The sequence below is a fragment of the Pinus tabuliformis genome, chromosome X (assembly GCF_031772625.1).
Source record: "Pinus tabuliformis cultivar Carrire ecotype Pingquan chromosome X, CPIR1, whole genome shotgun sequence".
Taxonomy (NCBI): domain Eukaryota; kingdom Viridiplantae; phylum Streptophyta; class Pinopsida; order Pinales; family Pinaceae; genus Pinus; species Pinus tabuliformis.
Window position 1 is genome coordinate 969,504,243 of NC_142308.1, and position 27,958 is coordinate 969,532,200.

The following is a 27,958-nucleotide window of genomic DNA, read 5'->3' on the forward strand; positions in this document are numbered from 1 at the left end:
GGATGATTCGCTCTCCGGTGTAGCAGGATGATTAATTCTCCTGTGAGGTCTGGATGATGTGTTCTCCACGACGATTGTGTAGCAGGATGATTAGTTCTCCTATGAGGCCTGGATGATGTGTTCTCCATGGCGATTGTGTAGCAGGATGATTAGTTCTCCTGTGAGGACAGGATTGATTAAGTTCACCTATCGAGGCATCCTACCCATGCAGTCTGGGACTCATGGGAAGTACCTCTCATCTGATCAATGAGCAGGGAAATGAGGATAGGGACCATAGTGGTACCAATGGACGCATCGCGGTATCTACCGTACTCCCTACGTTAGGATGACCTTCATTGATCTGGGATCAATGATACTGGTCTAGGACCAGTGGTAGGAGTTGTACCCACTATGACACTGACTTCGGGTTGGTTGAGGACTGGTCTGGGACCAGTGGTACATACTCTGAGACTGACTTCGAGTCAGTAGAGTACTGGTCTGGGACCAGTGGTAGGAGTTGTACCTACTATGACACTGACTTCGGGTCGGTTGAGGACTAGTCTAGGACCAGTGGTACACACTCTGAGACTGACTTCGGGTCAGTGGAGAATGGTATGACACATTCTCGATCAATTCTTCTTCTTCATGGTTCAGCAGAGCTAAGTTGAGCAGAGCAGAGCCAGCAGAGTTGAGCTGAGCAGAGCTGAGAAGAGCAGAGCTGAGCTGAGCAAAGCAAAGCCAGCAGAGCTGAGCAGAGCCAACAGAGTTGAGTAGAGCTAGCAGAGCGGTGCAAGGCATTGATGGCAGAGAGAGTACAGTTGGACATATGGATCAGCAGATGGAGTTCTCCCTAGTTGAGAGGGAGTGTTAAAATTGGCAACTAGGGCCAAACTCCATGTGGGTCATATTATTTATGGCAGATGATATTTTTATTGGATCCCTCTCATTGAGAGGTGTAGGATTGATCTAAAGATCATCCGATTCCGATAAGTATTTATGAAGTTATGAATTTATTTATGTTATGGACAAATTGTTAAGTCGGCCAGCAACTTATGTAGGCTCAAAAGCCCAACAGTCATGTCTATTCAACCTCTACGTTTTAGTATAAATAGAAGAGGACTTCAAGTCATTTTCTACGCACACTTGGATCTCTTCCTCTCTCTACTTGTCTTTGGGTTTTAGTAGGAGGAGAGATCTTAAGGAAAAGTCGGAATAGCCGGAAAAGTCGAAAACGTTGGAACTGCCGGAAAAGCCGAAACTGCTGGAAAAGCTGGAACTACTGGAATAGCCGCAAAAGCTGGAACTGCCGGAAAAGCCAGAACCGTCGGAAAAGCTGGAAAAGCCAGAAATGTCGGCAAAGCTAGAACTGCCGGAAAAGCCGAAACTACCAGAAAAGCAGGAACTACCTGGAACTGCCGAAACAGCCGAGGCATCTGTCTCCGAATGAAAGTTGTTGGAAAAGCCAGAACTGCCGGAAAAGCAAGAACTACCGGAAACTGCCAAAACAGCCGGAGCATCTGCCTCCGAAGGAAGGCAACATGATGTATGAGATCATGGGCAGCATAATAAGCAGCATGATGATATGAGCATGGGCAGCATAATGATGAATGAGATCATGAGCATGGGCAACTTGATGATGTATAAGACCGTGGAAGATGCAGCATGAAGATGAGAGCAGCTCAGTCATCAAGGTTCAACACATGTGACAGTACAGCAAGGTGTCACACAGTAATGTGCAGCAAATAGACGAGATGCAGCACTATGGTAGGTTAGAGAATCAGTTGAAGCAATATGTCTTCAACTGATCTCATAACGATATCAAAAGTCAAAGTGATTGACTTCTATTGTAAATGTACTATATCTCTCACTTTCTCTGCTGAACATTGAAGAACATAAAAGAAGAATTGATCAAGGGTTTCCCCACATTGTGGGGTTTGTCCCTGGCTAGCGCCACATCTTGTGTCCTCTTGTCTTGGCTTGTCTTCTGCGATTTATATTTATGTTCTATCTGCAGTTTACTTTATGTTGATGTGACTGCTAATGTGGAAAAGAAATTGAAAGAAATTGCTCTAGCATAGAACATACCTAAAATTAACAAGTCTACACCATTTAAATTATAAGCAGAAACAAGAAACTAAACAGGAAAGAGATACAACACATCTACACAATTATTTTTGGACAAATGTCACCAGAAAAACCCAAGTGGGAAAATCGGGCAGCAGCTTTGAGAGTTTTATTATTATGTAGTAGTAATTTCTGAATACAATCTCTGGATGCCTTTCTGGCAATCCAGTTACAGAGAATATCACTCACAAAAAGATAAGTGAGGTTACCTCACACTATCGCTAGAAATCCTAGCTGATCTAGCCACTGAATGAGCTACCCCTAGCTACTTATGCGCTGCCTCTGCGCAATCACTGTGTCAGCCCAACGTCACACCCTTTGGGGACAGCGTCACCCCTTCAGCTGATCAATTTGCCTCTGAGATTCTGACTTCTGCTCTCCCGATCTCACACCCCGGCTTCCAGCTCAGAAATCAATCTCCCCAACAAATTTTCGGACTTCCTCAAGGCTTTGTGCTGGCTCTGCATCAGCCTACACTGCCTCTGCATGGTCCTGCGTCAGCCTCTTCTGGCTCTGCACTGCCTCTCCTAGATCTCACTCTGCCTCCTTTACTGAGTATTCTCCGACCGGGAAAGATTTCCCTTTGGATACTATCCCCGCCCCTCACTACAAGAGATCACTATCAAAAATCTCTTCGACAATTGCTCTGCTTCAGAAAATCGAACTTTTGATCTCCCCTTTGTCTATTCTCCAAGTGTCACTCAAGCCTCTTCTTATATCTTTCTGTAGGACAACCAATGGCCCAGGTTAATTTCTAATCAATGGCTTAGATCATTTTGGCTTGATCCTTGTCTTCTTCTAGAAGTTACACTCATTGTTTAGATTAATACCCATTAATTATTTTAATTTCCTAAGTTTAGACTTGGGGTCCCATTGAAAATAATTAATTATTTTAATAAAACTATCTCCAGGTGGAATTTCCCAAAGTGATTTCTAGTTATTGGAGAATGCATGTGCCTAAGCCTCCCTACAAAATTTGAGACTTAGAGCACATACGATGCTACTAGATATCAACATAAATTAAATAGATCAACCCTCTTATGACTGAAGCTAGAGCTTCTAGGGCTAGTTGATGGCTTGTTTGGCAACTTTGGCCCTTGAAACCCTTGCCCAATAGGCTAGTAAATCTACAAAACAAATTTTAGCACAATAAACTCAAAATTTGTGATCCAAAACAATAGATGCCAGTCCCAAATAATTTCCAAGTATGCCCTATGCCTTGTTACCCACCATTTTGTGGGTGATATCCCTAGGAGAATTGTTTTCTCCAAGACAGTCCTCAGTCGACAGCCAGCAGCCCCTTGCAGCCACCAACTAGCTTGTTGTGCCATTTCTCTACCCCCTAAGCCAGCCATGTGGTCCCTCACACATCTGTCATGATTGTATGTTTGAAGGTGGGCCTCCCAAACCTAAAGGTATGCCTTTTCATTTGGTAATTGAGTATTGTAGTTTGCTTATCATGGGTACTTCTGGGCATGGATTAATGGGGAGATTTGGTGGAAAGACTAGGCTAGGTCTATGCTCTTGTCCCCAAGACATCCTTTTGATGTTAACCTTGGACTTTAGTCCTATGGGATCTTTGTTACTGACCATTGGGCTTTAGGGATGGCACTACATAGGAAACCTTGGTTTTGGTTGCGTGGTCCCGCTCGCTCATCCATGTATATCACTCCCCTTCCACTCATTATAACCCCATTCATCATTTCTCCCACCTAGGTCCACATAGCGTTAGTCTTCCTCCTCCCCTTTCCCACACCTTGGGTCGGGCCTGGAATGATTCCCCGGAGGTTGATGAAGCTTAATAGAAAAGTAAAAGCATAATTGGCCACATTCAACAAGGAAATGTACCACAAAATGCAAAAGATGGTCGGAACAAACACATTTAACACCTGGGCAAAAGTCAATACATAAGCTCTACACCATTATCGTGGCCATCACCCTGGTTCCTATAGGCCCTAGATGAGCCTCCTTTAGCATTCAGGAACCCATGATTGTCCCAACCTCTAGTGGGCAATGAACTGCCCTACCTTAAAGGGGGTATCTACTACCATACTTTACTCATCATGCTCTTATCCCTTGAGCCCCGAGCAATGAATCAAAGAAAATTCATAAAATGCAGAAGGCATATAAAGAAGGGTGGAAAAATCAAGGTCAAGGCACCTCATGTACCACGATTGCTCCCTCTTATACATTATATACCCAAGTGTGGGCTTCCCTTTTACTAGCTACCCTTGTACCCCAACATGTGGCCTAGGGTTGCCCCGTTTATTCCCTACTCCATTCATATCTTTATCACATGCCACCACCCTTTGAAGGGTGTACCTTGGACATACTATCCCCTTTAAAGGTAGAAACGCCCTAATTGGGTACTTGGTTAACCCCATTTGGAGCTTAGGGACATTAGCACATGCCAAAGCCCGCTATGGAAGGGCATGTCATTATTAAGTGCCCACCTGTTGTCCATGATTTGTAAGCTCTTTAACTCGATTTCCTTAAATGACTTGTTTTACTGGAAGGCTAGGGGATGCATTAGATCTTATGCAAGATTGTAGATGGTCTCCATTTTGGGTTTGGTCTCCCTGTATAGGATGTACCTTGGACATACTATCCCCTTTAAAGGTAGAAACCCCCTAATAGGGTACTTGGTTAACCCCATTTGGAGCTTGGAGACATTAGCACATGCCAAAGCCTACTATGGAAGGGCATGTCATTATTAAGTGCCCACCTGTTGTCCATGGTTTGTAAGCTCTTTAACTCGATTTCCTAAAATGACTTGTTTATTGGAAGGCTAGGGGATGCATTAGATCTTATGCAAGATTGTAGATGGCCTCCATTTTGGGTTTGGTCTCCCTATATAGGGTCCTAACCCTCCAAAGGGCTACATTGGCACATGTAGGGCATGTAGAGAGCCATGGGCCTCCACGGAAGCAAAAAACACCCCATAGATCCCCAAAGATGTTCAGAGATTGCTCGAGATTCACCTATTGGACAAGGAAGGTGCACTTGGTTCACCATGCCCATACGGCCCCACAGTTGTATCATGCACTTGGCAGATGACCCAGGACTTGTATGATGATGTGGCATCACTTACACCATCATCTGAGCCCTTGCAGATGGTCTACAGGCATCTTCGATCTGTTTGGAGACCCATGAGGACACTTGTGTGCCCCCACACCCATTGGGAGCACCACAAGTTTATTATTTGGAGAACAAGGGGCCAACCCCTTGTCCACTACTTTTGGGAGTTCTATTTCTCATTATCACACCTATGGACTTCATTAAGCCTCTTAGATGACCCAACGACATGTACTATTGATCATTTGACCTCTTGAGAGGATTATTACTTTGTTTATGAGCTACTTCGTTGGGCTTGTCACCAAAAGATAGTTATTTTGCACATTATTTTATTCTATGGGGCTAATGTAAGCCTAATTAGCTAAATCGAACTCATTAGGAGTGTATAAATGCAAGTGATGTGAATTCATTTTAGGATCATCACTTGGATTGGACTAGTATCTCTCTTGAGAATTTCGCTATCCTTCTTGGAGGGCGAATTTAAATGAATTTTGATGTTTGGATAATTTTCTCTGGTCTTGAAGCTTCTTGCTTATCAAGTTCTTAATGGTTAGATATACTCTTAATACATGTAAGTGCAATTTGATGTTATTTTCTTTCCTATTTTTGTCACATACATTGTTGTTGGGATTTCGCTATACTAGGGCTAATTTACTGCATCCATTTATGCGAAGTTGTGGAAATTTGGTTTCTAGATAGTGATGCTTCATGTATGGGCCATGTATTATGAATGAATGTTCCTAGAGATGCTTCTTCATTGAAATTCATCTTGATAAGTTATCAATTTTCCAAAACGAAGTATAAAGTTCTTGACGTTGCTTTTGTTGTTGCCCTAATGCTATGCGAAGTTGTCTTTGAGGCCTCCTTGACATAGAAAATTCAATGTCCATAGTCACAATTACTCTTGACTCCAAATCTCCGCACTAGTCCACCATAATGTGATCACCTTAAACCTTATTTTCTTCCCCCACCTCTTCTTTTCTAGGCCTAGCCCAGTAGGTTTCCCAGGGCATCACTTATCTCACAATCTAGCCATCCAAATACCTCGATTTGTGGTCCACAATTGCGTTGGAGTTTGCTCTAGAGGCCCTACAGATTTCAAGCAAATCTGACAGTGGGATCTCAAGATATTGCAAGCCCTAGCTCGTGGACCATTCTTTGCCCTAGGTTTCACTTGGCTAGAAACCTCACTGGGATCATTGCATTACCTTTCATTGAAAATTCCTTCCCTAATCCCCTTCTCCTCCTTGATTAGGTCAAGCACATCATTGGTTTCTCAACCCCATTCCCTTGACCTAACCTTACTAAAGCCAATTTCACAAAGACCACTTGGAAGCCAAGTGTCCACGAGGATTTTAGGAGCTAAGAATCTTCTTGACAAGTCATATACTCAAAACCTAACTCTTAAAATTCCCCTAAGCCCTTCCTAGAGAGCCTTTCATCTTGCTTTCAAAGCAAGAAAACCATATATTTGAGCCTCTTGTGAATAGGCTTTTAGGATCACATCTCATCCTATCATTGATCCATTCAATTTTGTGATCCTTATTATAATGGGCCTCCTCCCATCGGTGAAAGTCCTTAAAGAGTAGGGAGCCTTAGTCGAGGTGACAGTGGGCTATTGCTCAGTGGTTTCCCTTGGCCTAGTGGTATCCCTTCAAGGATCCCCTTTAGGGCCCTTGCTAGTTTGAGCAATAACAAGCCTGCAAGCACAAAAATTAGTGCAAATTTTGATGCCAAACCCCAAATCTTGCCAAAAAATGCTACACAATGAGGAAAAAAGGCCCAATAGGGCTAGCGGCTAAGGGAAAAGCCCGTCTAGGGGCTATGGCTAGGAGGATTGGCCCTCCTAAAGGTTGTGGCTACCTTAGGCAACACTATCTAGGCCTGTGGCAAGCCAAGAAAAGGCCCTATGGCCTGCAACTATGCCCAAAAAGGATGTCGCTTGGTTGGAGGAGACCAAAAAGGGTTGTGGCCTACCGCTAGAGGCCTGCAGCTGACCTAAAGAGGCCACAAAGGCCTGCATCCAAGCCTTAGGAGGTTGTCGTTAGGGTTAAGAGAGCCCTAAGGGGTGTGGCTAGCTAGAAAGAGCCCCTAGGGTCTGCGGCTACCCTTCAAATGCACTCAAACCCTCGAAAAACACCAAAATCTCACTATAAAACCACTCCAAAAAGCCTCAAAAGGCTAGCGGCTTCCTTCTTCTAGCTGAGCGTTGAGCCAATGTAGCTTGGAAAGGCTAGATCTTGCCCTCCAAATTCTAGATAATGTTAGTTTTTGGTAGCATCGGAAGTGCTCTAGCCTTGAAAATTCGTGGAGAGGCTAAAGCACATGAGTTCTAAAGAACCAAAAACCATTTGTATTTTATTAAAATAATTAATATTTTTAATGGGGTTCCTAACTCTAAATTTAGGAAAGTTAAAATATTAATGGGTATTAATCAGAATATGGGTGAGAATGATTTAGAAGGTGGATCAAGTCATGTTTTAATCTTTGTCGTTGATTAGAGACTTAATCTTGGTCGTTGAAGATTCAAAAGAAAAAGTATAAAATGGAGACTTGGGGTCATTTGGAAACACACACGGAGAGAATGAATTAATCTGGAGTTCGATTTATGGGGCTAGGAAGTTGAGAAATTCAAACTAAGTGATCATTCAGCAGCAAAGGGGCGGTGAGAATCTGGGAGGAGGACTTTCCGGAGAATACTGACAGAGAGGTGGAGAGAGCTTGCAAATAGGCAATGCAGTAGTCAGGAGAGTTGACGTTGGGCCAGTGTGGCCCACGCAGGCCTGACGCAGAGCCAGAAGGGCCAATGCAGAGCAGAAAGGTTGCCTGTCACGCAGAAGCCAAAACTACCAATTTCAGCAGGAACTGCCGGAACAATCGGGATTGCTAACGCAGAGGGTAGAAGAGGTGACGCAAAGCCTAAAAGGTTGACGCAGGGCCTACGCAGGGCCAACACAGAAATAGCCAAGGTTAGCCAATCTTGTGTCGGATCAGCCGAAATTCTACCGGGTGAAGTGAGGTAAAACTCACTCAAATTTTCCGCCAGTATTTTCTCTGTAAAGGATTGCTAGATGAGCATCCTAGATTTGTATTCAGATATTTCTCCTGCATAATAATAAACCCTCAGAACTGTTGCACCGGTTTTCCCACATTGGGTTTTTCTGGGGACTATTGTGTCCAAAAATAAGTGTGTTCTATGTATCTTGTTCTTTGCTCTGTTTTCTGTTTCATGAGATCAAATATTTAATTAAGTGTAGGCTGCAGAAGTAATTTGCTTCAGTATTTAGAAGAATAACTTAATGAATGTAATTTAAAAATCAAGTAGATGAAGTAGATTCAAGTTTGCTGCAGTAGGGGTTCCTTCAGAGTAGGAATTTTCACATGGTATCAGAGCATTGATTTTGAAACAAGAAGAGCAGATCCAGTGTTGAGCAGTGAGGCCGAAAGCTGCACTTGGCAGCAATTCGAATCCCCTTGAAGGGATTGCGCAGTCCTTGCCGGGAAGCATATCCGAAGAAATCTCTCTCTGAATGAGATGACAGAGAGGTATGATTTCCAATTCGTAAGTTTGCAAAGGTAGAGGGAGTGAAGCAAAGCCTCAGCACAGTGCTTGAAGGGCGCAATTTCTGTCGGGGCATAAATCTGCTAGAAAAGAACGAAGAGTAGAAGAGGAATTTTCTCCTCAGAGAACTTTCTGCCAAAAAGTTTGAATTCCTCACTTGCTGAGCAACTGAGCAGTGCTAAGCAATGACTAGAGGAGTCAGTTCGACAGTTGGATGAGATGGCATCGCATGGGCTCAGAGGTCAGGACAAGTTGGACGAAGCCTCCAACTATGTCATATGGAAGACCAGAATCTTAGTTGTTCTGAAGGAATATGATCTCGAGGCCTACGTCAAGAGTACTGTGGTTGTTCCTGCTGACAACGATCAAAGGAAGAAGTACAAAGCTGAGCAAGGGAAGGCAAAGAGGCTCATTCTCGATGGAGTTTGAGATCAAGTGGTCTCACACTTGCAGGGCAAGGATACAGCTCGAGAGATGTGGAAAGCCTTGTCTTCTCTGTATGAAGGCTCTTTCGAACAACAGAAGATGTACTTAGAGCAGAAGTTGCAGCAGACTTTGATGCAGAAAGGAGAAGGGGTGAACCTGTATCTTCAACATCTTCAGGACACTAGAGACCAGTTTGCTACAGTGGGGTCCACACCTCAGCCAACCGCGAGGGTGAGGATAGCCCTGAATGGAGTGTCAGAAGAATGGCAAGTTTTTGTCCAAAGCATATTGGGCAGAGGAAAACTACCTTCATGGGAGGAGATGTGGGCGGCTATTCAACAGGAGGAGTTAAGGATGGACCTAATAAAGGTCAACCTCAATGGCAGCAGTGGGAGTGGCACAAAGACGAAGGAGGAGGAGGAGAATGCAACTCTAGCATCAAAGGGATAGCACAAGCAGAAATGAAAGAAGGATATTTCAAAGGTGAAATGTCTTAGTTGTGGCGAGATGGGCCACTATGCATCCCAGTGTCCTTTGAAGAAAAAGGATAAGAATGAGAAACATGGTCCTAAGGTTGCTTCAGCAAAGATTGACGAGGATGAGTTTACCATGAGTGCCCACACATCTCCAGGAGAGACATGGGGCAATATTGAGCTGTAGTCAGGAGGACTACATGTGGGCAGGATCCTTGAGGAGTCCACCTCTTGGATCAATTCCTTGCTACGAGAGCCCAAGATTCAGCAGTAGCAAGATGGACTTAGTGTCAGATGATGCAGTGGAGTGTTTGGAGGACAAATGCAGTAGTTAGGGACCAGAGATGTATCAGCATAGAGCAAGGTTGGCAACAGTGCAGTTGGCACTGTGCTGGAATCAGTGGCAGCGCAAAAGATTCAGAGGGTCAGAATCAGCAATAGTCAGATTCCAACATTCATTATATTATGTTGAACACGGTTAAGTTCAACTAATTTTGGATGTTTTTCAATTGCTTCTCTCAGCAGCTGAGTTGCAGTACGGATGCAGTGTTAGCAGTGGCAATGCTAGCAGCATAGCAGATGCAGCATTTGAGAGGGAGTTGTAGTACAGATGTAGCAGTGGCAGTGGCAGTGTCAGGGGCAGCAATAGTACAGTACAGTACTAGCAGCAGCACAGTGTTGGTAGCAATAGCAGTGCAGAAAGGAGGTGCTTCAGAAACAAGCAGCATGCAGATGGACATTGCTGCTAGATTATTTTCCTCGCTAAGAGGAGTGTTAATTTTTGGTAGCATCGGAAGTTCTTTAACCTTGAAAATTGGTGGAGAGGCTAAGGCACATGAATTCTAAAGAACCCAAAAACCGTCTGGTGAAATTCCACCCGGATTGTATTTTATTAAAATAATTAATATTTTTAATGGGGTTCCTAAGTCTAAACTTAGGAAAATTAAAATATTAATGGGTATTAATCAAAATAAGGGTGAGAATGATCTATAAAGCGGATCAAGTCATGTTTTAATCTTAGTCGTTGATTAAACACTTAATCTCAGTCATTGAAGACTCAATAGGGAAATTATAAAATGGAGGCTTGGGGTTCATTTGGAAACACACGCGGAGAGAACGAATTGATCTGGAGTTCGATTTATGGGGCTAGGAAGCTAAGAAATTCAAACTAAATGATCATTCAACAGCAGAGGGGCAATGAGAATCAGACAGGACTTTCCAGAGAATACTGACAAAGAGGCGGAGAGAGCTTGCAAAGAGGCAGTGCAGTAGCCGAGAGAGCTGACGTTGGGCTAATCTGGGCCCACGCAACCCTGACGCAGAGCCAAAAGGGCCAACGCAAAGCAAAAAAGCTGCCTGTTGTGCAGAAGTCGAAACTGTCGGGAATAGTGAGAACTACCAGGATAGCTAACACAGAGGACAGAAGAGGTGAAGCAGGGATGACGCAGAGCGTGAAAGGCTGACGCAGGGCCTACGCATGGCCAACTCAGAAATAGCCAAGGTTAACCAGTCTTGTGCTGGATCAACTAGAATTCTGCCCAGTGAAGTGAGGTAAAACTCACTCAGATTTTCCGCCAGTATTTTCTCTGTAAGGGATTGCTAGATGAGCATCCTAGATTTGTATTCAAATATTTCTCCTGCATAATAATAAACCCTCAGAACCGCTGCACCAGTTTTCCCGCATTGGGTTTTTCCTGGGACTATTGTGTCCAAAAATAAGTGTGTCCTATGTATCTTGTTCTTTGCTATGTTTTATGTTTCTTGAGATCAAATATTTAATTAAGTGTAGGCTGCAGAAGTCATTTGCTTCAGTATTCAGAAGAATAACTTGATGAACGTAATTTAAAAATCAAGTAGGTGAAGTAGATTCAGAATTGCTGCGGTAGGGGTTCCTTCAGAGTAGGAATTTTCACAGATCAGCCTTCCTTCCTTCTAAGAGCTTGATCCTTACCTGCAAAATGAAAATAGATAGCCCAAATACTCAATATATACAAAAAATTCAAAATTCAAAACCCCAAATGCTATATAAAATTTAAAATGTGTTAGAATAAAAATAAAAGGGTTAGAAAATTTATTTACAAATATTTACAAAATAAATTTGCCCTTATTAGCGTATAAATTTTGTTATAGCACAAGAGAAAGAGATTTAATTTTTTGAGAGTTTTTAAATTGAATGATGTATGTAAATAGATCGCCAACCCAAACCCTTCTGCAAAGTACCCTGCAAAATGAAAGCTCAAAATCCAAACATGGTCGATCCTTCCCCACAGTGTGTGAACTTGGAGACCAAGAGCTGGCGTACCTGTAGATCTCTATTCAAACTTAAAAGATAAATAGTTAGATCATGAGAGGTTTAAATCTATAAATCTAAACCCAACACCTAAGGCAAGATATCTGTACCAATAGATGTTTTGTCTTGCTAGGAAATGAAATAACAATTATGAAGCGCATATAATATAGAGCATGAAAAAATTACTAGCACATACCACACATTACCAGATAGAAGAACACCATGAATTGAAACCCCAAAGTCTTTATATTATGAAAATACAATTCCAACAAAGCAAGGCTCAGTACATGTGTTGCAAAATTACATCATCCAAAGATAAGATGAGGAGCTTGATAGCTTCTTTATATAGAAAATGAGAGAGAAAACCCCTCCAAGTGGAAATAACAGTTAGTTGGCTTGATCCTTGTCAAAATAATCTTATCCATTAATCTTCCTTTGAAAATAACTTGATCTCCACCGTTCATTTTTTATTTTTGATGAAAAATTCGAATTTCTCTTAAAACCCTTTTTTTATTAATCCAAAAAATAATATTTTGGACTAATATCTTCAAAAAAATCACTTTGACTTAACCACCAAGGTCCAAGGGGTCAAATTTTCTTAAAAAATCCATTTTTCCCTTGGTGGAGGACCTTGATTGGACAGCTATCGAGGTTCAAGATTCAATATCAACTTTGATGTATCATTTTCTATTTGGCATCCACTACATCATATATACCAATGCTTTCTCCATATTTGTATGCCAATGTGTTTATCTGATGTTGTTGTTTTTTATATGTTTAAATTTTTGAAAAAAATGAATATATATATATATATATATATATATTGTATTTTTTAATGTTTGCCAATTTTTGCCATTTTTTTCACCGATGTTTCCGAGAAAATGTTTTTCAGACCCTCCATAATTTTTTGCTGATGCCAATGCTATCAACACTGATTAAAACTGTCCAATACATCTTTTAGTTTGCCTGCAACAGATGTATACTTTATGCCTGTCTTGATAAAGTTCTCTAACTGAACAATATCTCATACAAAAACAGTGTGCATGAGAGTATACAAAATATGAGCGGATAATAATTTCCCCAATGAACAAACTAGCAGATGATTTACCTTCTTTGCACCCAGCAACAACACACAACAGATTGTGATGTGGATCATAATGTGTACTTGATCTTGACTGAGTTATGTTCATCCACAAATTGCTACAGGATATAGCATTCGTTTGCAAAAATCCCGGCTGCATAAAATAAACAACTTACTCTTTATTGAGCAATTTAAATGGAAGAGTTTCACCTAATCAAATTAAGTACCTGTTTATATTTGAGAAAAATAAGCTGCCTACCATAATTATATCTTTTAGAAGGGCTCCCAGTGGAGATTCTCCTTTTTCGTCTTTGTTGATGAGTGGAACCTTTACAAGATACAATTGCCCATATCAGTCTGCTCATTAGTATCAAATCTATAATACAAGTATTTCAATTTGCTGATGTCATATTTTTAATTTGAAAGGAATTCTCTAGCTTGGATGATTTAGTCATTATGCTAATGCCCGGAAACTAACTCAAACAGAAGCAAAATCCTTGAAGTTACTGCAGAAATCCTAATCCTTGTAAGAGATGACTATTAGCTATAAGCATAAATGCAAACAACTTGCAACTACTTTTCTGTTTAAATAGCATGTATATATGGAAGATCATGCAGAACTTGGGCAGTGAGATAAAGCACCAACAATATGCATGATCATTCATATGATTGAATGTTGTGTGCCTAAGATAAGAAATGATGTAGTATAACATTGGATTGCAAATGGCATGCATTATTGACATGGTGTGATGGGCCCTGGAGCACTTGTCTAGTAACAATGCCAGGCAAGGGCTCATGCAAAGAAGAAAAATTCAATAGACGATATCAGTGTTTGTTGATCACTGGCATGTCAGCATCGGTGCACAGCCCTTGATTCCTAATATGTATTGATTCCAAACACAACTGGGAAGTATGATCATCTTGACTTGTTGTGATCCATGATGATAATATCGGCGATATATCGCCGAATATCGGAAATATCGCGATATTTTGGCGAGCCGAAATATCGCCAAGAAAATATCGCGATATTTCCGAGTACATCACGAGACGATAGAAAATATCATTGGGTGTGTTATGCCACGGCTAGAAAAAGGGAAAATCGTTTTTTTTCTTCATTTTTGTTTCTAAGTGTTGAAGAAGGAAGGGGAAGAGTTTTGTGGTTGTCAAAGAGGGTTTAAGGATCAAACAATGATTATCACCACCAACTAAGAATTTTTTGTGGATCAAAGATTGAAGAACAGTGAGACAAACTTCATTTCTTTCATTAACAGGTATGTTCTTAAAAACCCCTACATTAATGATTTTTTCATAGATTTAGGGTTATGCTTGGTTGCCTCTTTGCCTACCAACATTTTGTTTCTTTGTTTTTTTCCCATTTGCTATGATTTTCATGCTCATGAGCCAATGCAAGGGTTTTCTCCATATTTGGACAGCAAGCTTCATTTTTTTTTTCAACTTTCTTATGCACCCTCTTATGGTCATTTTTCATTCACATTGCAAAATGCAAATAATGTAGTAATTTTTTTAAATGAGGTGGTTATTACTTATTATTTTTTGTGTTGGGGGGTTTAATGCCAATTTTTTGTTTTTTTGGTGCCCTAGGTTTGAATTAGTTCACTACAAATGTCAAATATGCCAAAAGCCTTGGACTCATTTTGGGAGTATGGGGAGGCTGTTGGTGGGGCAAATCGGGCATATATATCATGCAAATTGTGTGGGACCAAGATGTCAAAAGGGGTTACACAATTGAAATACCATTTGGCTAGACTCCATGCACATGATGCAGATGTAATGCCTTGTATGGTTTCTAATGCGGAGGTTATACAAAAATCTCTTGAAGCAATTGCTGAACAAGACAGAAAGAAAGCTGCTAGGGAGAGGCCAATGGTCTCAGATAGATAGCTGCTAGTTTTATTTGTTTTGCAACTTTTGCTACATATAAGTTTATAACTCATGACGATGAAATACTTTTAAGTTTTATATATGTGATGTTATTTTGTTTGAGTCCTTGATTGGACAATTATCAGGGATAAGCAGGATATGTGATGTTATTTTGTTTTAGTCCTTGATTGGACAATTATCAGGGATCAGCAAGATTTGGTATCGCCTTTGAAGTTTGATGTATCATTTCTATTTGACATCATATATATCAGTGCTTTCTTCATATTTATGTGCCAATGTGTTTAGTTCATGTTGTTATTGCTTTATATGTTTAGAAATCTGTAAAAAAAAAAAAAAAAAAAAAAAAAAAAAAATGAATATGTTATGCATTTTTTATACTTGCCGATATTTGCTGATATATGTTTTTTGGACCCTCGCCGATATTTTGCCGATACCGATATCTTCAACACTGGTCGTGATAACTTTCTATCTTCAAAATTTGTACTTTCTTTAACATGTTTAATCAATGGACCAAGAAAGATCCTTGAAGATATCACCAGCACCTTTAACAATCATGCTAAAGACTAGTCCTTTCAATTCGATGCTCAATGTTTTATGTCTCTTTAAGAATACAGCCCCAAACTATTTTAAAAGGATGCCCACCACTTTCTATTACATAAAGATCAAATCAAATATCTGCTACTTCAAGTTGAGCTAAAGTGGAGGACCTGATGAGCAAACGGAAAACACAATGTTCTGCAATGAATAATGTTAATGCAAGGCAACGCTGAAAGATGGATATTCTCGAAAAAGAGCAGATGAGAGAATTTTCTTGGCTCTAAAAAAGGAAGATAGTTAAAGAACTAGATGATCAATTATGGATATAGCAAGAACATAATAAGTAAATAAAAAACTAGGGAGCAGAACATCATCTGAGTCGTAATGCCCTGTTCCATCAATGTATACTGAAAACTCTAAATCCTCTTCTGGTTATGAATAATTGTATTCTAATTTCTTAGTTTATTACTCTGTGAATCTTGAAATGATAATAAGAGGGAGATTCACATTTATAGGCTTCAAGGCATTTGATTCCAAAGGATTTGTCATGAAAATAGTTATCAGAATGGGTTGCATTCATAATATTTCAAGCTATATTAGTGCATGGCTTCCCTAAAGAAGGAAATCATGAACAGTAGCAAAGAAAGATGGTGTTGTTACTATTGTCAACCCGCTAATTATTTACACCCCACGACTTATGAGGAAAAACAGAATCAACAGAGTGCTCAAATCATCAAAGAAGCTTCTCTTTTGTCTGCTAAATCACGTGGCATGTGTCTAGTGCTCTTTATTACTAAAATTCGTGTATTGATAAACTATACCTCGCAATAGCCAGTGATGTAGACACCAATGGTGGATACCTCCATAATTCAGAATAGCTTTCCATTCTCAAACATATCTCCAATGTATTATGACATGTTCGCTAGTGAGGACAAGATTCATATAGGGTTGGTAGAGTCTCTTCATCAAAATAATCCTTTCCTTTTGACAAATGAAATTCGATCATATGTGTTGGAATTTCTAATTCTAACCTGTTAGAAATTCTTCTTGTACTATCTAGTTTATTTCTTCTTACTTGTTTAATTACTTAACAAGTTATTTACCATGTATATACTGAAAATAAACACAAGTACAATATCAACATCTACAGATCATCAACTCAAAGAAAACAAGCACACAAGTTACACCGTTATTTTTGGACCAATGACCCTGGAAAAACCCAATGCGGGAAAACTGATGCAGCTATTCAGAGGGTTATATTATTATGCAGTTTATCTGAGTACATCTGGGTGCCTAAACCAGCTCACCCGACAGAGAAAAATATACAGCAGCAATACCTCTATGTCCGGAAACAGGTATTCAAAAAACATGTCCCATAGAAACCCTCTCTAGCACAACTAAAGCTCAGTGTTGGCCCTTATGGCCTCTGCGTCAGCCCTCTGAGGCACTGTGCAGCCTCTGGGAGCCTCTGCGTCTCTCCCTCTGCCCTCTATGTGGATGATGTAGTCTCTCTGGGCTTTGGGCTACCTCTGCTGGGCTTTGCGTAGCCTGAACTGACTGCTGCTCTGGCTCTCTCCGCTTCTGTTTTGGTCTCCTAGTATTGTCCCTGCCTCTCTGCCTCGTACTCACTGTTCCTCGCTGCTGATCACTGATTCAACTTTTCTTAGCAACCCCGCTCTAGCAAAATGAATGACTGATCACTCTGGTGTATTCTCCAACTAACCCTCAAGCTTCCTCTTATACTTTTCTCGTTGGTCCATCAACGACCGAGATTAAATCTCTAATCAACGGATAAGATTAGATTTGGCTTGATCCATGACTTTTGGAACCTTCTAACCCAGTTTTATATTAATGCTCATTAATATTTTATTTTTCCTAAGTTTAGACTTAGGAACTCCATTAAAAATATTAATTATTTTAATATCTCTCAAACCGGTTAGAATCTGCCCAGACCATTTTTGGGGCTTGGAGATCTCATGTGCTTTAACCTCTCCACCAATTTTCATGGCTAGAGCACATCCGATGCTACCCCAATTCAACAATATGTGGTCCCCTTCCACAGAGATCACTGATATGAGATCCCTTAATTTAATATTACTCTACACAAAGCATATGTAATATATTCAGATGACCTTTATCAGAAATCGCAATTCCAAGCACCAAACCTGTCCTTCTTCTTGTGTAGGGTTGCAATGAACTATCTGACATAAAAAGGTGGCTCACTTCATAGAAGCACAAATACCCATCAGACAATGCATCAGCACACTTCACACCCTTTGTAAGCTTCATTGTGTGGCCTTTCCTGCTTTCGATGCATATGAAGCTTGATATGCAATTGTACATACCGAATATCCATGACAACAGAAACACCGAATAGGCACTCTTCTTAATAAACAGTTGTTCAAAGTGACACAATCTCATCACGATATAGTCATGCAGAACCAAATTAATATTTCTCTTTGATAGTAGTTGTTGTCCTAAGATCTTGATATTAAAATCTTGCACTCCTTTCTTATGATTCAATAGATTGCCCTTAATCCTTTGTCAAATAAATGGTGTGAAAATAATATTATCTACCAGTTCACCACTAACAAATAACGTTGTGGATTTTGATTCATACACTGAATGAAAAATGAGTGAATTGTGCAGTAAATCCAAATATCAATATCATTGACATACAAAAACTAAAATATGTCATTCATGGAAACTAAAATAGTCGTATCCAGAGAAAACTCAACCAAAAAATACAGTAAAGATCCCCATTTATAATAGAGTATAAGAGAATCATTATCCAATATCTATACAACAGAATGGGAGGAGTACACCATGAGACACCCCCTCCCAGATTGTTACAAGTCTCGCTCTTATTTCTTACCTTTTGTTCCTTGTTCCTCCTACCTTTTGAGAAAGGCCTACTTTCTTTTAGATTCATTTTGCTTTCTTGGAATGTGGAAAAGACTATTCCTTTCTCTTCATATCTTTTCCTTTATGCATGAAGGGCAGTTACAAGCTAGGGCAATGTATGTTGTTTCTTTTGATTCTTGGATAATCTCTAACCAACCAACAACAGTGACTCAAAATAAGTTGAGGTATGTAGGCAGGCTAATAAGCTTGCTTGGTACTTCAAGCCAAGCTTGGTAACATAAAAGTCCAATTATGTGTTTATGTTGAAATTAAATGAGACTGACTTCAGGTGGTTGTGGTTCATCATTAAATTAGAATGTGTTTTTCTTCAAGCTTTGATTTTTATTGACATGTCCTAGAAGATTGACACCATTTCAGTTAAAAAACAAGAGTTTACATACATACGTACATAATACATACATACATACCTTGAAGGACCAAACCATCACAGGGCAATTCAACTATGAAAGATACCAACACCAATTCAACTTGTCTTGTAAAGAAAATGGTGCATAAAAAAATTGGTACAAATGCCTAGGTTTGTAAATCCATATGAACTTTTTATCTCTCCACATCCAATCTAAGCAAAGTTACCCTAGTGTATGAATATTAATCTCACAATTGAAGCTCCTTAATAACTATACAATCTGATCGTATCATGCCAAAATCATATGAAAGACGAGTCCAAGACTTCCACGTATTAGTGCCTTCATCTTGAGGTGTCTCCAACATAAGGTCCTTTCCAAGCTAGCCTCGTAGGAAGAAATCTGTAATTGTGTGAAATAGTGTTATGCTAAGTTTTCTAGGACCAAATTGTGCAAAATCAACACCTCTTCTATATCCATTTCATTGTCAAATAAGCATGGCAGGTGCCACCTTTTCCCAAGCCATCCAAATTTTTCATAGTAGAAAAGACATACTAATGTTAGAGTCATCTAGAGAAATAATAACATCAACAATTTCGAAGCACTAACCCTTAATTCTAATCTTTTAGAGTCCATGTGAAGTTCTAAATATTGAATATTAACCATTATTTCCATAGTTTCTCCTCAAACAAGATGCCCTTAAAATGGCTTGGAACACCAAAAATGAACAACCATCATTTCCATGATTTCTCCTCCAACAAATGCCCTTAAAATGGCTTAGAATACTAATAGATTAAGACTGAATAGAATAAGGATGGAACATATAAAGGTATCATATGCATACACTTTGATATTTATCTTTGATAGTAGTCAATGTCTTAAGATCTTGAGATGAAGCTCTTGCATTACTTTCTTATGATTCAATAGATTGTCCTTAATCCTTCATCATAAAAACAGTGTGAATAATGTCATCCAGCTATGAGAAAGCTAGAACAGCGTTATTAGAAAGAGAAAAAGCAAAGGTTCAAAGAGCGTTGACACGTTTTACAAATGAGTGGGTGGATTGTGGGGTATCTATTATATCAGATGGGTGGACAAATGTTAGAAACCAACATTTGATAAATGTTCTTGGTGTTTCTGCTAGTGGTGCAGTGTTTATTGCATGCCATGACTCCTCCTCCATCAGTGCAACTTCCCAAAACATTGCAGATCTCCTATTGTAATCAATCAAAGATGTTGGACCTAATAATGTGGTTCAAGTGATCACTGATAATGCAGCAAATTGTAAGGCAGCAGGAAAATTATTGAGCATACTCATCCACACATCTTTTGGTTTGGGTGCTTGGTGCACACATTGAACCTTTTGATGCATGATATTCTGAAGCACAAAGAATGTGGATGGGTTAATGAGCTTTACAAGAGTGGGAAACAACTTATTAAATTTATCACAGGGCATACAAGGGTAAACTACTTTTATGGCACTTACTCCAAGTCGCAGTTGCTTAAACTTGCAAAAACAAGATTTGCAAGTTATTACCTCACCTTTAGGCGGTTAGTGAAGGTGAGAGAAGCTTTAACTAATATGGTGACCTCTGAATCATGGGATGACATTAACACTGACAGAGATGTGAAAATGTAGCCAAGGACACTATTCTTGACAGTTACTTTTGGTCACGGATTAAATATGTTTTGCAATTCACCAAACCAATTTATTACATGATCAAGTTTGCAGATTCCTATGTTACCGAATCCGTGGGTCTGGGTAGTTGAATATGCGGATCCCCGGATCAGATACGGATTCGGATCCGGATCTGCCAGGATCTGCTCAGTTCACTTTAGAGTCCTGTTAAAAAATGTGTGTCAGAACATTTCAAATATTATTGAAAAATCTATTGTTGGATCCCCTGTGTCAGAACATTTCAAATATTATTGAAAAATTTATTGTTGAATCCCTGATTATTTAGTGGCTTGTGTGGACTTTTGAAATATTATTGAAAAATCAATTGCTGAATCCCACGATTATTTAGTGGCCGACCAGGTCTGACATCAGCTTATTATGCTGCCAATTTTAAATTGCCAGCTCTCATAGGTTTAGTCTTGGATGGTTTATAATAAATTCCTATTAAATTAATAAATCCAATTCACTTTATAATCCAATCTAAATAGTTCGTGTCCCTTTAATTTAATTTATGTTTATAATTTTATAATAGTTGTTGTTATGTTTTACTTTAATTGTAAACTAATTAATTTGGATGAATATTTAATACTTATAAATAACATATTAATTTTAAAGTTATTAATAAAATATATAAATAATATATTAATTTTAAAGTTATTAATAAAATATATTAACTGTTTTATAATAAGTATTACATTTTACAAATGTATATAAATTATAAAATATAAAAATTATATTTTTTATTTTTATTTTTAAAAATATTTAAATTATTTGTACTTTAATTTTAAAGTTATTAATAAAATATATTAATTGTTTTATATAAGTATTACATTTTACAAATGTATATAAATTATAAAATATAAAATTATAATTTTTTAAATATAAAAAATATATTTAAATTATTTGTACTTGTCGTTTCCTTGGCGTATCCGGATCCTAGCTTTAAAAAAACTAGTGGATCCATATCCGGATCCGAATCCATATCTGCATCTGTATCTTGGTAACTTAGGCAGATTCAGATAGGCCAATAATTGGGGAGGTGTATGAGCAAATGGATAGCATGTTGGGGCAGATTAAAGACATTGTTGAGCCTAGAGATATCACCTTGTACAATTATATTCGTGCAGAGGTGGAAAAACGATGGGAAATGCTAAACATTCCATTGCATGCCTTAGCATATGTTCTAACACCTAAATATTATCATCCATCATGGCTTTCAACACCAACACCTGGGAGGGAGCAGGAGAAAACCACACCTAGATCCAGAGGTTCTATCTAGTTATATGAAAGCATTGGATAAATTAGTCCCTGATGAGGAGTCTACCATGCTACGGAAACATTTGAGCAACTATACACTTAGCACTGGTCCATTTGGGAGCATGCATGCAATTAGAGATCGAGAGAATTTATCTTCTCTTGAGTGGTGGAACATGCATGGAGGTGCTACTCCACTTCTACAAACTTTGGCATTGCGGGTGCTATCACAGGTGGTAAACACTTCTTCTGCAGAGAGGTGTTGGAGCTCTTATTCTTTCATCCACAGTGTTAAAAGGAACAAGTTAAACTTAAACCAGGCAAAGGGCTTGGTTTATGTTCACTACAACTTATGATTGTTGTCTCATTACTATGATGATGCAAAGACTAATAAAGACCTTAAGGTTTGGGACAAAAATTCAAAGGATCCCAATTTGGAGGATGAAGTGTTGGAATAAGAGCAATTGGAGGATGCTCTTATCCAAGATGATGATGATCGAATTGAGATGCCACCCCCATCCAGTCCCTTGGTTCCCAGGTTCGTTGCTTCAACATCAACAGCAAGGGCTTCATCTTCATCAGTTCCACTACCACAACTTAGAGAGCCACCATCTTCTTCACTGCCACCATCTTCTTCATTGCCACCATGTGGAGGCTCACATATTGTTCGTGGTGGAAGGAGGAGAGATTAGTAGATATATTCACAATTTACTACTTTTGTCATAGATTAGACTTGTAGTCTTGTGGTGAATTTAAACTTTCTTGTCTTACTCTTCATAGTTCAGTGTGTACTTAAGTCTTGGTGGTGGCCAAGTGGCCTATTTTGTAAGCATTATTATTTGAATTTTGGACATTACTCATGTTGACAGTTGCTCACTTGCTAGATAAGTTCCGTTTGATGAGTTTATATTCTAAATGTTTTATGTTTTATGATATGCTTAAAAAATTGATGTAGTTTGTAATTGCTAGAATCTAGATGGTTGATGCTCAAATAATTAATCATTGATGTACAATGGAATCTTGAATACCATATCTATCTTGATTTATGTAAAAATATGTATGTTTTCATGTCTTCTACAACTAATTTGGTATTTTGGATGTTTTTTTAATATAAATGCAAAATATATATATATATGTAGAGAGAGAGAGAGAGTAGATGCTTCACTTCCTAGATTTTTGGGAAATGACGCTTCCACGTCCCCACTTCCAAAAAAAGTCCCCGCTTCGTGCAGCATTGGTATAGTGCCATTTGGTTGCCCTTAGTTACACAGTTCGGAAATCACGTCAGTTGTTACAACTTATTAATTAGATGGATTGACACTTGACAGGGATGTATAATTATTTATATTTTGGAGATTAGTCTGTGATCCAACTTGGTTTGACCATCTTGTTGGTTGTCTCTCATGTGTGAGGCAATGTCAAGATGGCATGCTACTTTTCTTTATTTAAGAAGATCATCGAACAGCCCATCTTGTATGATAATTTACATTCTTGTTGTGATTTAATACTGTTTTTCACTTTGTGATTGCTGATATGAATGAATCGATGAATACAAATGTTATCTTACCCCTTTACCTGCTGTTGGTTAGGACTTTAGGATTTCAAAGCCAGTAAACCGAAACTAATTAGATGTTACATGAGCTTTAGTTGGGTAGAGTGGCAACTTCAACAGAATGTGGCATTAAATAAACTATCTATTAACATATGATTAACGAAATGGTTATCATAACCAATACAAAAGGTGTGGCTATCATAAAGAAAAAGAACAAAAAATGTCAGTATGTTATCAGTCTTAATTTTTAAACAGGATAATGAAATAAAAAGGAATGCAAAAAATGCATCAGGAATCTTTGTTGAAACTGAAGAGTTGAGTTAGACAGCATATGGATAGTGAGTATAAATGAAATATTGCCAGTTACATCCAACCATAGATGCAAATCAGTTCTGAGGAACTATGGGACCCTTGATAGACTACAACATTTTGCATCAATGTATGCTCCCAACTGTAATATCTTCTCCCATTCCACTAAATAACAAAACATAGAACAAAATAGACACCATACCTGAGCCAGATAAATCTGAGAGCCATCTTCTAAATTAGTTAAAGGATCTTCCATGGAATCAATCTTTGGTGTATGGCATCCATCTTGACTGCATTTATCAACAAATGCATCGTTGTGGAGTTGTCTGCTCTTCTTGCAGAGGTGTATGAAGCTAGAAAATGATAGCCGAATCTATGATCACAAAAACAAATCATCCAATTTTATTATTTTCTTGACATTATTTATGCTTCAAACCAAATCTTATTTCAAGATTCATACTGCAAGATGAATTTGATTCTTATGAATAACTTCATATTGGGCCCCAGCCATTTACTAGAATATATGAAGATTCAAAAAATATCCTGGCATGTCATAAATTCAATAGGAAGATGATAAAATGAAAAATACTTACTCTATCATGGCTTCTAATATCTCCATAAAATATTGATCCTGATCGAGACACCATTGCCTCAACCATTGAAGATCCCACCCGTACCTGAAGTTTGAACAATAATCAGTGATTTGTTTGTCCATTGCACCTCTTAAAATGGCTAATAGTGAAAGGTTATACATATTGCACAACAAATTGGAAGAGTATCAAAGAGCCCAAATCATAAAATCAAGCTCGGAAATGAATAGATAGGGTGCTTCCAAGGGGCTTTCCCATAAAATCCAATACCACACAAGAAAACCAAAAGTAAAACAATTAAGAACATTTGAAAGTAATCTTTGGTTATTACAAAGATAGCACAGGTCAACTTGACCACAAGTTCTAAGGTTTAAAACTTGCTTGAAAATTGCTTGTTGCCTTATATACCGTGAAACTAGGTCAAAGTTTGTACCCAGCAGATTACGATTGGATCCAACCAAAATGAACTTTCATGGTAAAATGTGTGCCCTATACAAGGGGTCTTAGAGAACCTAAAACAATATGCACATACTAGTATTAGCCCATGTCTAAGATTGGCACAATATGCGAGCCCTTAAAATCCAATTGGACACTACATTCATAACTTATGTATTCAAGTAAATAAAATGGTAATATAAGTGTCCTAGTGATGAAGAGTGATGTACACCACCTGAAAATGTGCAGTAAAGGACTACATATACCTGTACTAACTATATGCATAATGGGCATTTTTGAAGTTGGATTGAATTACCTTTTCCATCCTGTTACCTTGGTGAGTTGTGCGTTAAAGTGATGAAAGCTCCAAACCACACCACACAATTTGAGTGGAACTTGAGTAGACCACCCATTATAACCTTGGCAACCTACCTTGCCTCTTTAGGTCGGCTCTCCTCCAGCTTCAAGGTGGGGCTCCCCTACAAGTCACTAGGGCTTAATAAATACAGAGCAAGGTGACTTCACAAGTAGCCCCAGTGACTAAAATCAATTTTTAATAAGAAAAGGAGATAAGGATGATGGAAGGATACAAAGATCAATGCCAATGTTCAAGGGTGATATGCAGGGTCACGATCACAACCCTCTCTTTGTTAGTTCTTCCTTTGTGACTAGATGGGTGAGAAGTTGGAGGTGAAACTATCCCACTCAAACCAGTCTAGACTAACTTGCAAGGGATTTGGCTTCACTAAGGAGACCCACTCATTTGAGATTCTATAGGTTTTAACCCCGTACAGAAATTACCTGCATACGAATTCTAAAAACATAAAATAAACAATGGCGATAACATAAAACATAAAACAGATATACACAAAGATTTTCCCCTGGATCCCAAAACCGGGACTACTAGATTGATTTTTCGTTATATTCCTTTCAATGTTACAATACATATATATACATGCCAAAGCATCCATAAATCTCAATCCATTAACCCTAGATTAGAACATAACTGTAGTTTCCTTGACTGGATCTACAAAATACCATGGGCAGAAAACCATCATGCCCAAAACCATGTGCGAAAACCACGCACAAAACCATAGGTAGGTCCACCCACCTAATATAGGGTCCAAAAAAAAATTCCCCAGGGCACTTCCCCAAACCCCGTAGAGGGGGGCTACCACCCCCCTGTGACCCCCCTACTGCGCCTAGCGCAACGAACAGGGGGGGCTATCAGCCCCCCGCCCATGGGGCTAGTCATGGAATGAATATAACACACACCCAACATTCTTTGTAATGTTCCTAAGTAGGAATACAAGTGATATTAAGCATACAATTTGTTCAGCAAATATAAAAACAAAATACATATTAAGCACCCAGGGAAAGGCTGGAAATAATGAACTGTTGAGCCATTTTATTACTTCTTTGAGGGTAAAATACAATAGATAATATAGTGGTGCACCTAGGCTTGTCTCAGTGGACGTGGACAAGCATAACAAAATGTTGGCATTATGATTCAGGTGTTGTCCTTGATGGCAAACCCATTCAGGTGATAAATCAAGAAGGACGCAGGAAATATGTTCAGCACGTGCGTCCCCGCAGGTATACCATACAGAACCCGCGTCCTGGGACGCAGGCCAGCCGTTCAGGAGGTGCGTCCGCCCAGTGCACACATTTCAAGGCAGAGAAATGCACGTGGGGGTTTCCTGTGTGGTATCTAGCCGACGGTTTTGTGTTTCTATGGTGTCGGCTCGTGGTATTGTTCCATGTTTTGGGGAGAAGCTTGCCTATATAAAGCAAAGGAGTTCATTTGGATTGAGCATCATCTTGGTGGAACATATCTTGGTGAGATCTAGTCTAGATCTATAAGGGCGAATCTTCTAATGGACTATGATCTCTATGGCGCATGATCAGATCTGTGGATCTGAGTGTTTGGGTTGGTTCTGAAGTCCTCATATTTCTTATATCTGAAGGGACGCAGGTTCAGTGAAGGGAAAGTGCGCCGGGACGCAGGACAGTAAAGGCTCAGGTGCGTCTCTGAGGCAAAGGACGCGGCGCGACTGTGATATTGGGTGCGTCTCTGAAGCAAAAGACGCGGCGCAATAGTGCTACTGGGTGCGTCGGTCGCGGAAAAGCTTAGAAGAACAGTGCGTCTGCACGCAGAACAGAAGAAGGTAGACTGCGTCCAGTCGCAGGCCACAGAAAGAAAATATGCGTCCCTGTCTTAAGATGATCTGTTGACTGTATATTTCTGTTCATAAGGTGTTCTGGGTTATTTCTGTAATTACTGATCTGATATCTGTAGTGGACTGTATCTGTTGTATACTTGTTGATCATTTGATTGTTCATGAAAAGAAGTAGGGGGTTGTAGCTCCCTTCCAGGAGAGACTGGAAAACGAGAGAGAGTTGTAGCTCTCTGCAGGTTGCAGCCTGCGTGCTGGTAAAGGACTGCACCAGTACAAAATCATTGTAAAAGGATTTTCTTGAAAGAAGATAGAGACATATTGCAGCAGGTGGTTTTTTCCCGCATTGGGTTTCCACCTTACATCTTTTGTTCTTTGGTGTGACTGTCTATTTTCTTTATTCATGCTCATTATTTTATGGTACTGATATGCAAGAATAATTCAAAAGATCAAATAAGGAAGATTTGGTAAATTGCTTGATAATACTGATTCACCCCCCCTCTCAGTATTATTTCCAACAATTGGTATCAGAGCAGGTCCTTCAGAAAAGCTTGATCGCTTGAAGGTAGATCGTTCATCATGAGCAACTACGAGAGAGAAGCATCAATCAGGCCACCCGTCTTCGATGGGACAAACTTCAATTATTGGAAGGTAAGAATTACTGCATATCTTCAATCTCTTGGTACAGAAGTTTGGAACATTGTAGAAACAGGCTATGCCTTTCCTTCAGTTACTCCTACAGATCCAGCTGAGAAAAAGCAGTATGAAACAAATGCAAAAGCAGTCAGTACTCTATTAGGAAGTATATCCCAAACAGAGTTCATGAAGGTCATGCACTTCAAATCAGCAAAAGAGATATGGGACAAAATGATCACTAGCTATGAAGGAGATGAACAGGTAAAAGAAGCTAAACTTCAAACTCTCAGGATTCAATATGAGACTCTCAAGATGTACAATGATGAAAGTGTGGCTAATTATTTTCTTCGGGTAGATGAGATTGTTAATTGTATGAAAAATTTGGGTGAAGAAATAAAAGAGACTATAGTAGTTCAAAAGATTCTAAGATCATTATCCCCCAAGTTTGAATCTAAAGTATCTGCAGTAGAAGAAAAGGAAAATCTCCGTGTCCTCACCATGTCTCAGCTGCATGGAATTCTAACTGCTTATGAAATGAGAAAGGGAGGTCCATCAGACAGAAGGGAAGCTGCTTTTAAAGCATCAGGCAAAGAAGATCACTATGAAGCA

The 27,958-nt window shown here is 39.2% G+C and overlaps 1 protein-coding gene across 10 annotated transcripts in view; it reads right to left on the bottom strand.

The window, feature by feature from the left end:
- Nucleotides 1-27,958, bottom strand: part of LOC149142958 (2-oxoglutarate (2OG) and Fe(II)-dependent oxygenase superfamily protein) — a 316,570-nt gene that overhangs the window by 248,558 nt on the left and 40,054 nt on the right. For all 10 annotated transcript variants that reach the window (XR_016265108.1, XR_016265110.1, XR_016265107.1 and 7 more), the window contains exons 3-6: nt 24,105-24,188; nt 23,714-23,884; nt 13,270-13,338; nt 13,038-13,164 (exon numbers count right to left, since the gene is read on the bottom strand). Coding sequence is in view for 5 of the 10 variants with exons in the window: in XM_089451753.1 (XP_089307879.1) it covers nt 13,038-13,164; nt 13,270-13,338; nt 23,714-23,884; nt 24,105-24,188 (451 nt within the window). In the remaining 5 variants the exon portion in view is untranslated. The remainder of the gene's footprint in view (nt 1-13,037; nt 13,165-13,269; nt 13,339-23,713; nt 23,885-24,104; nt 24,189-27,958) is intronic.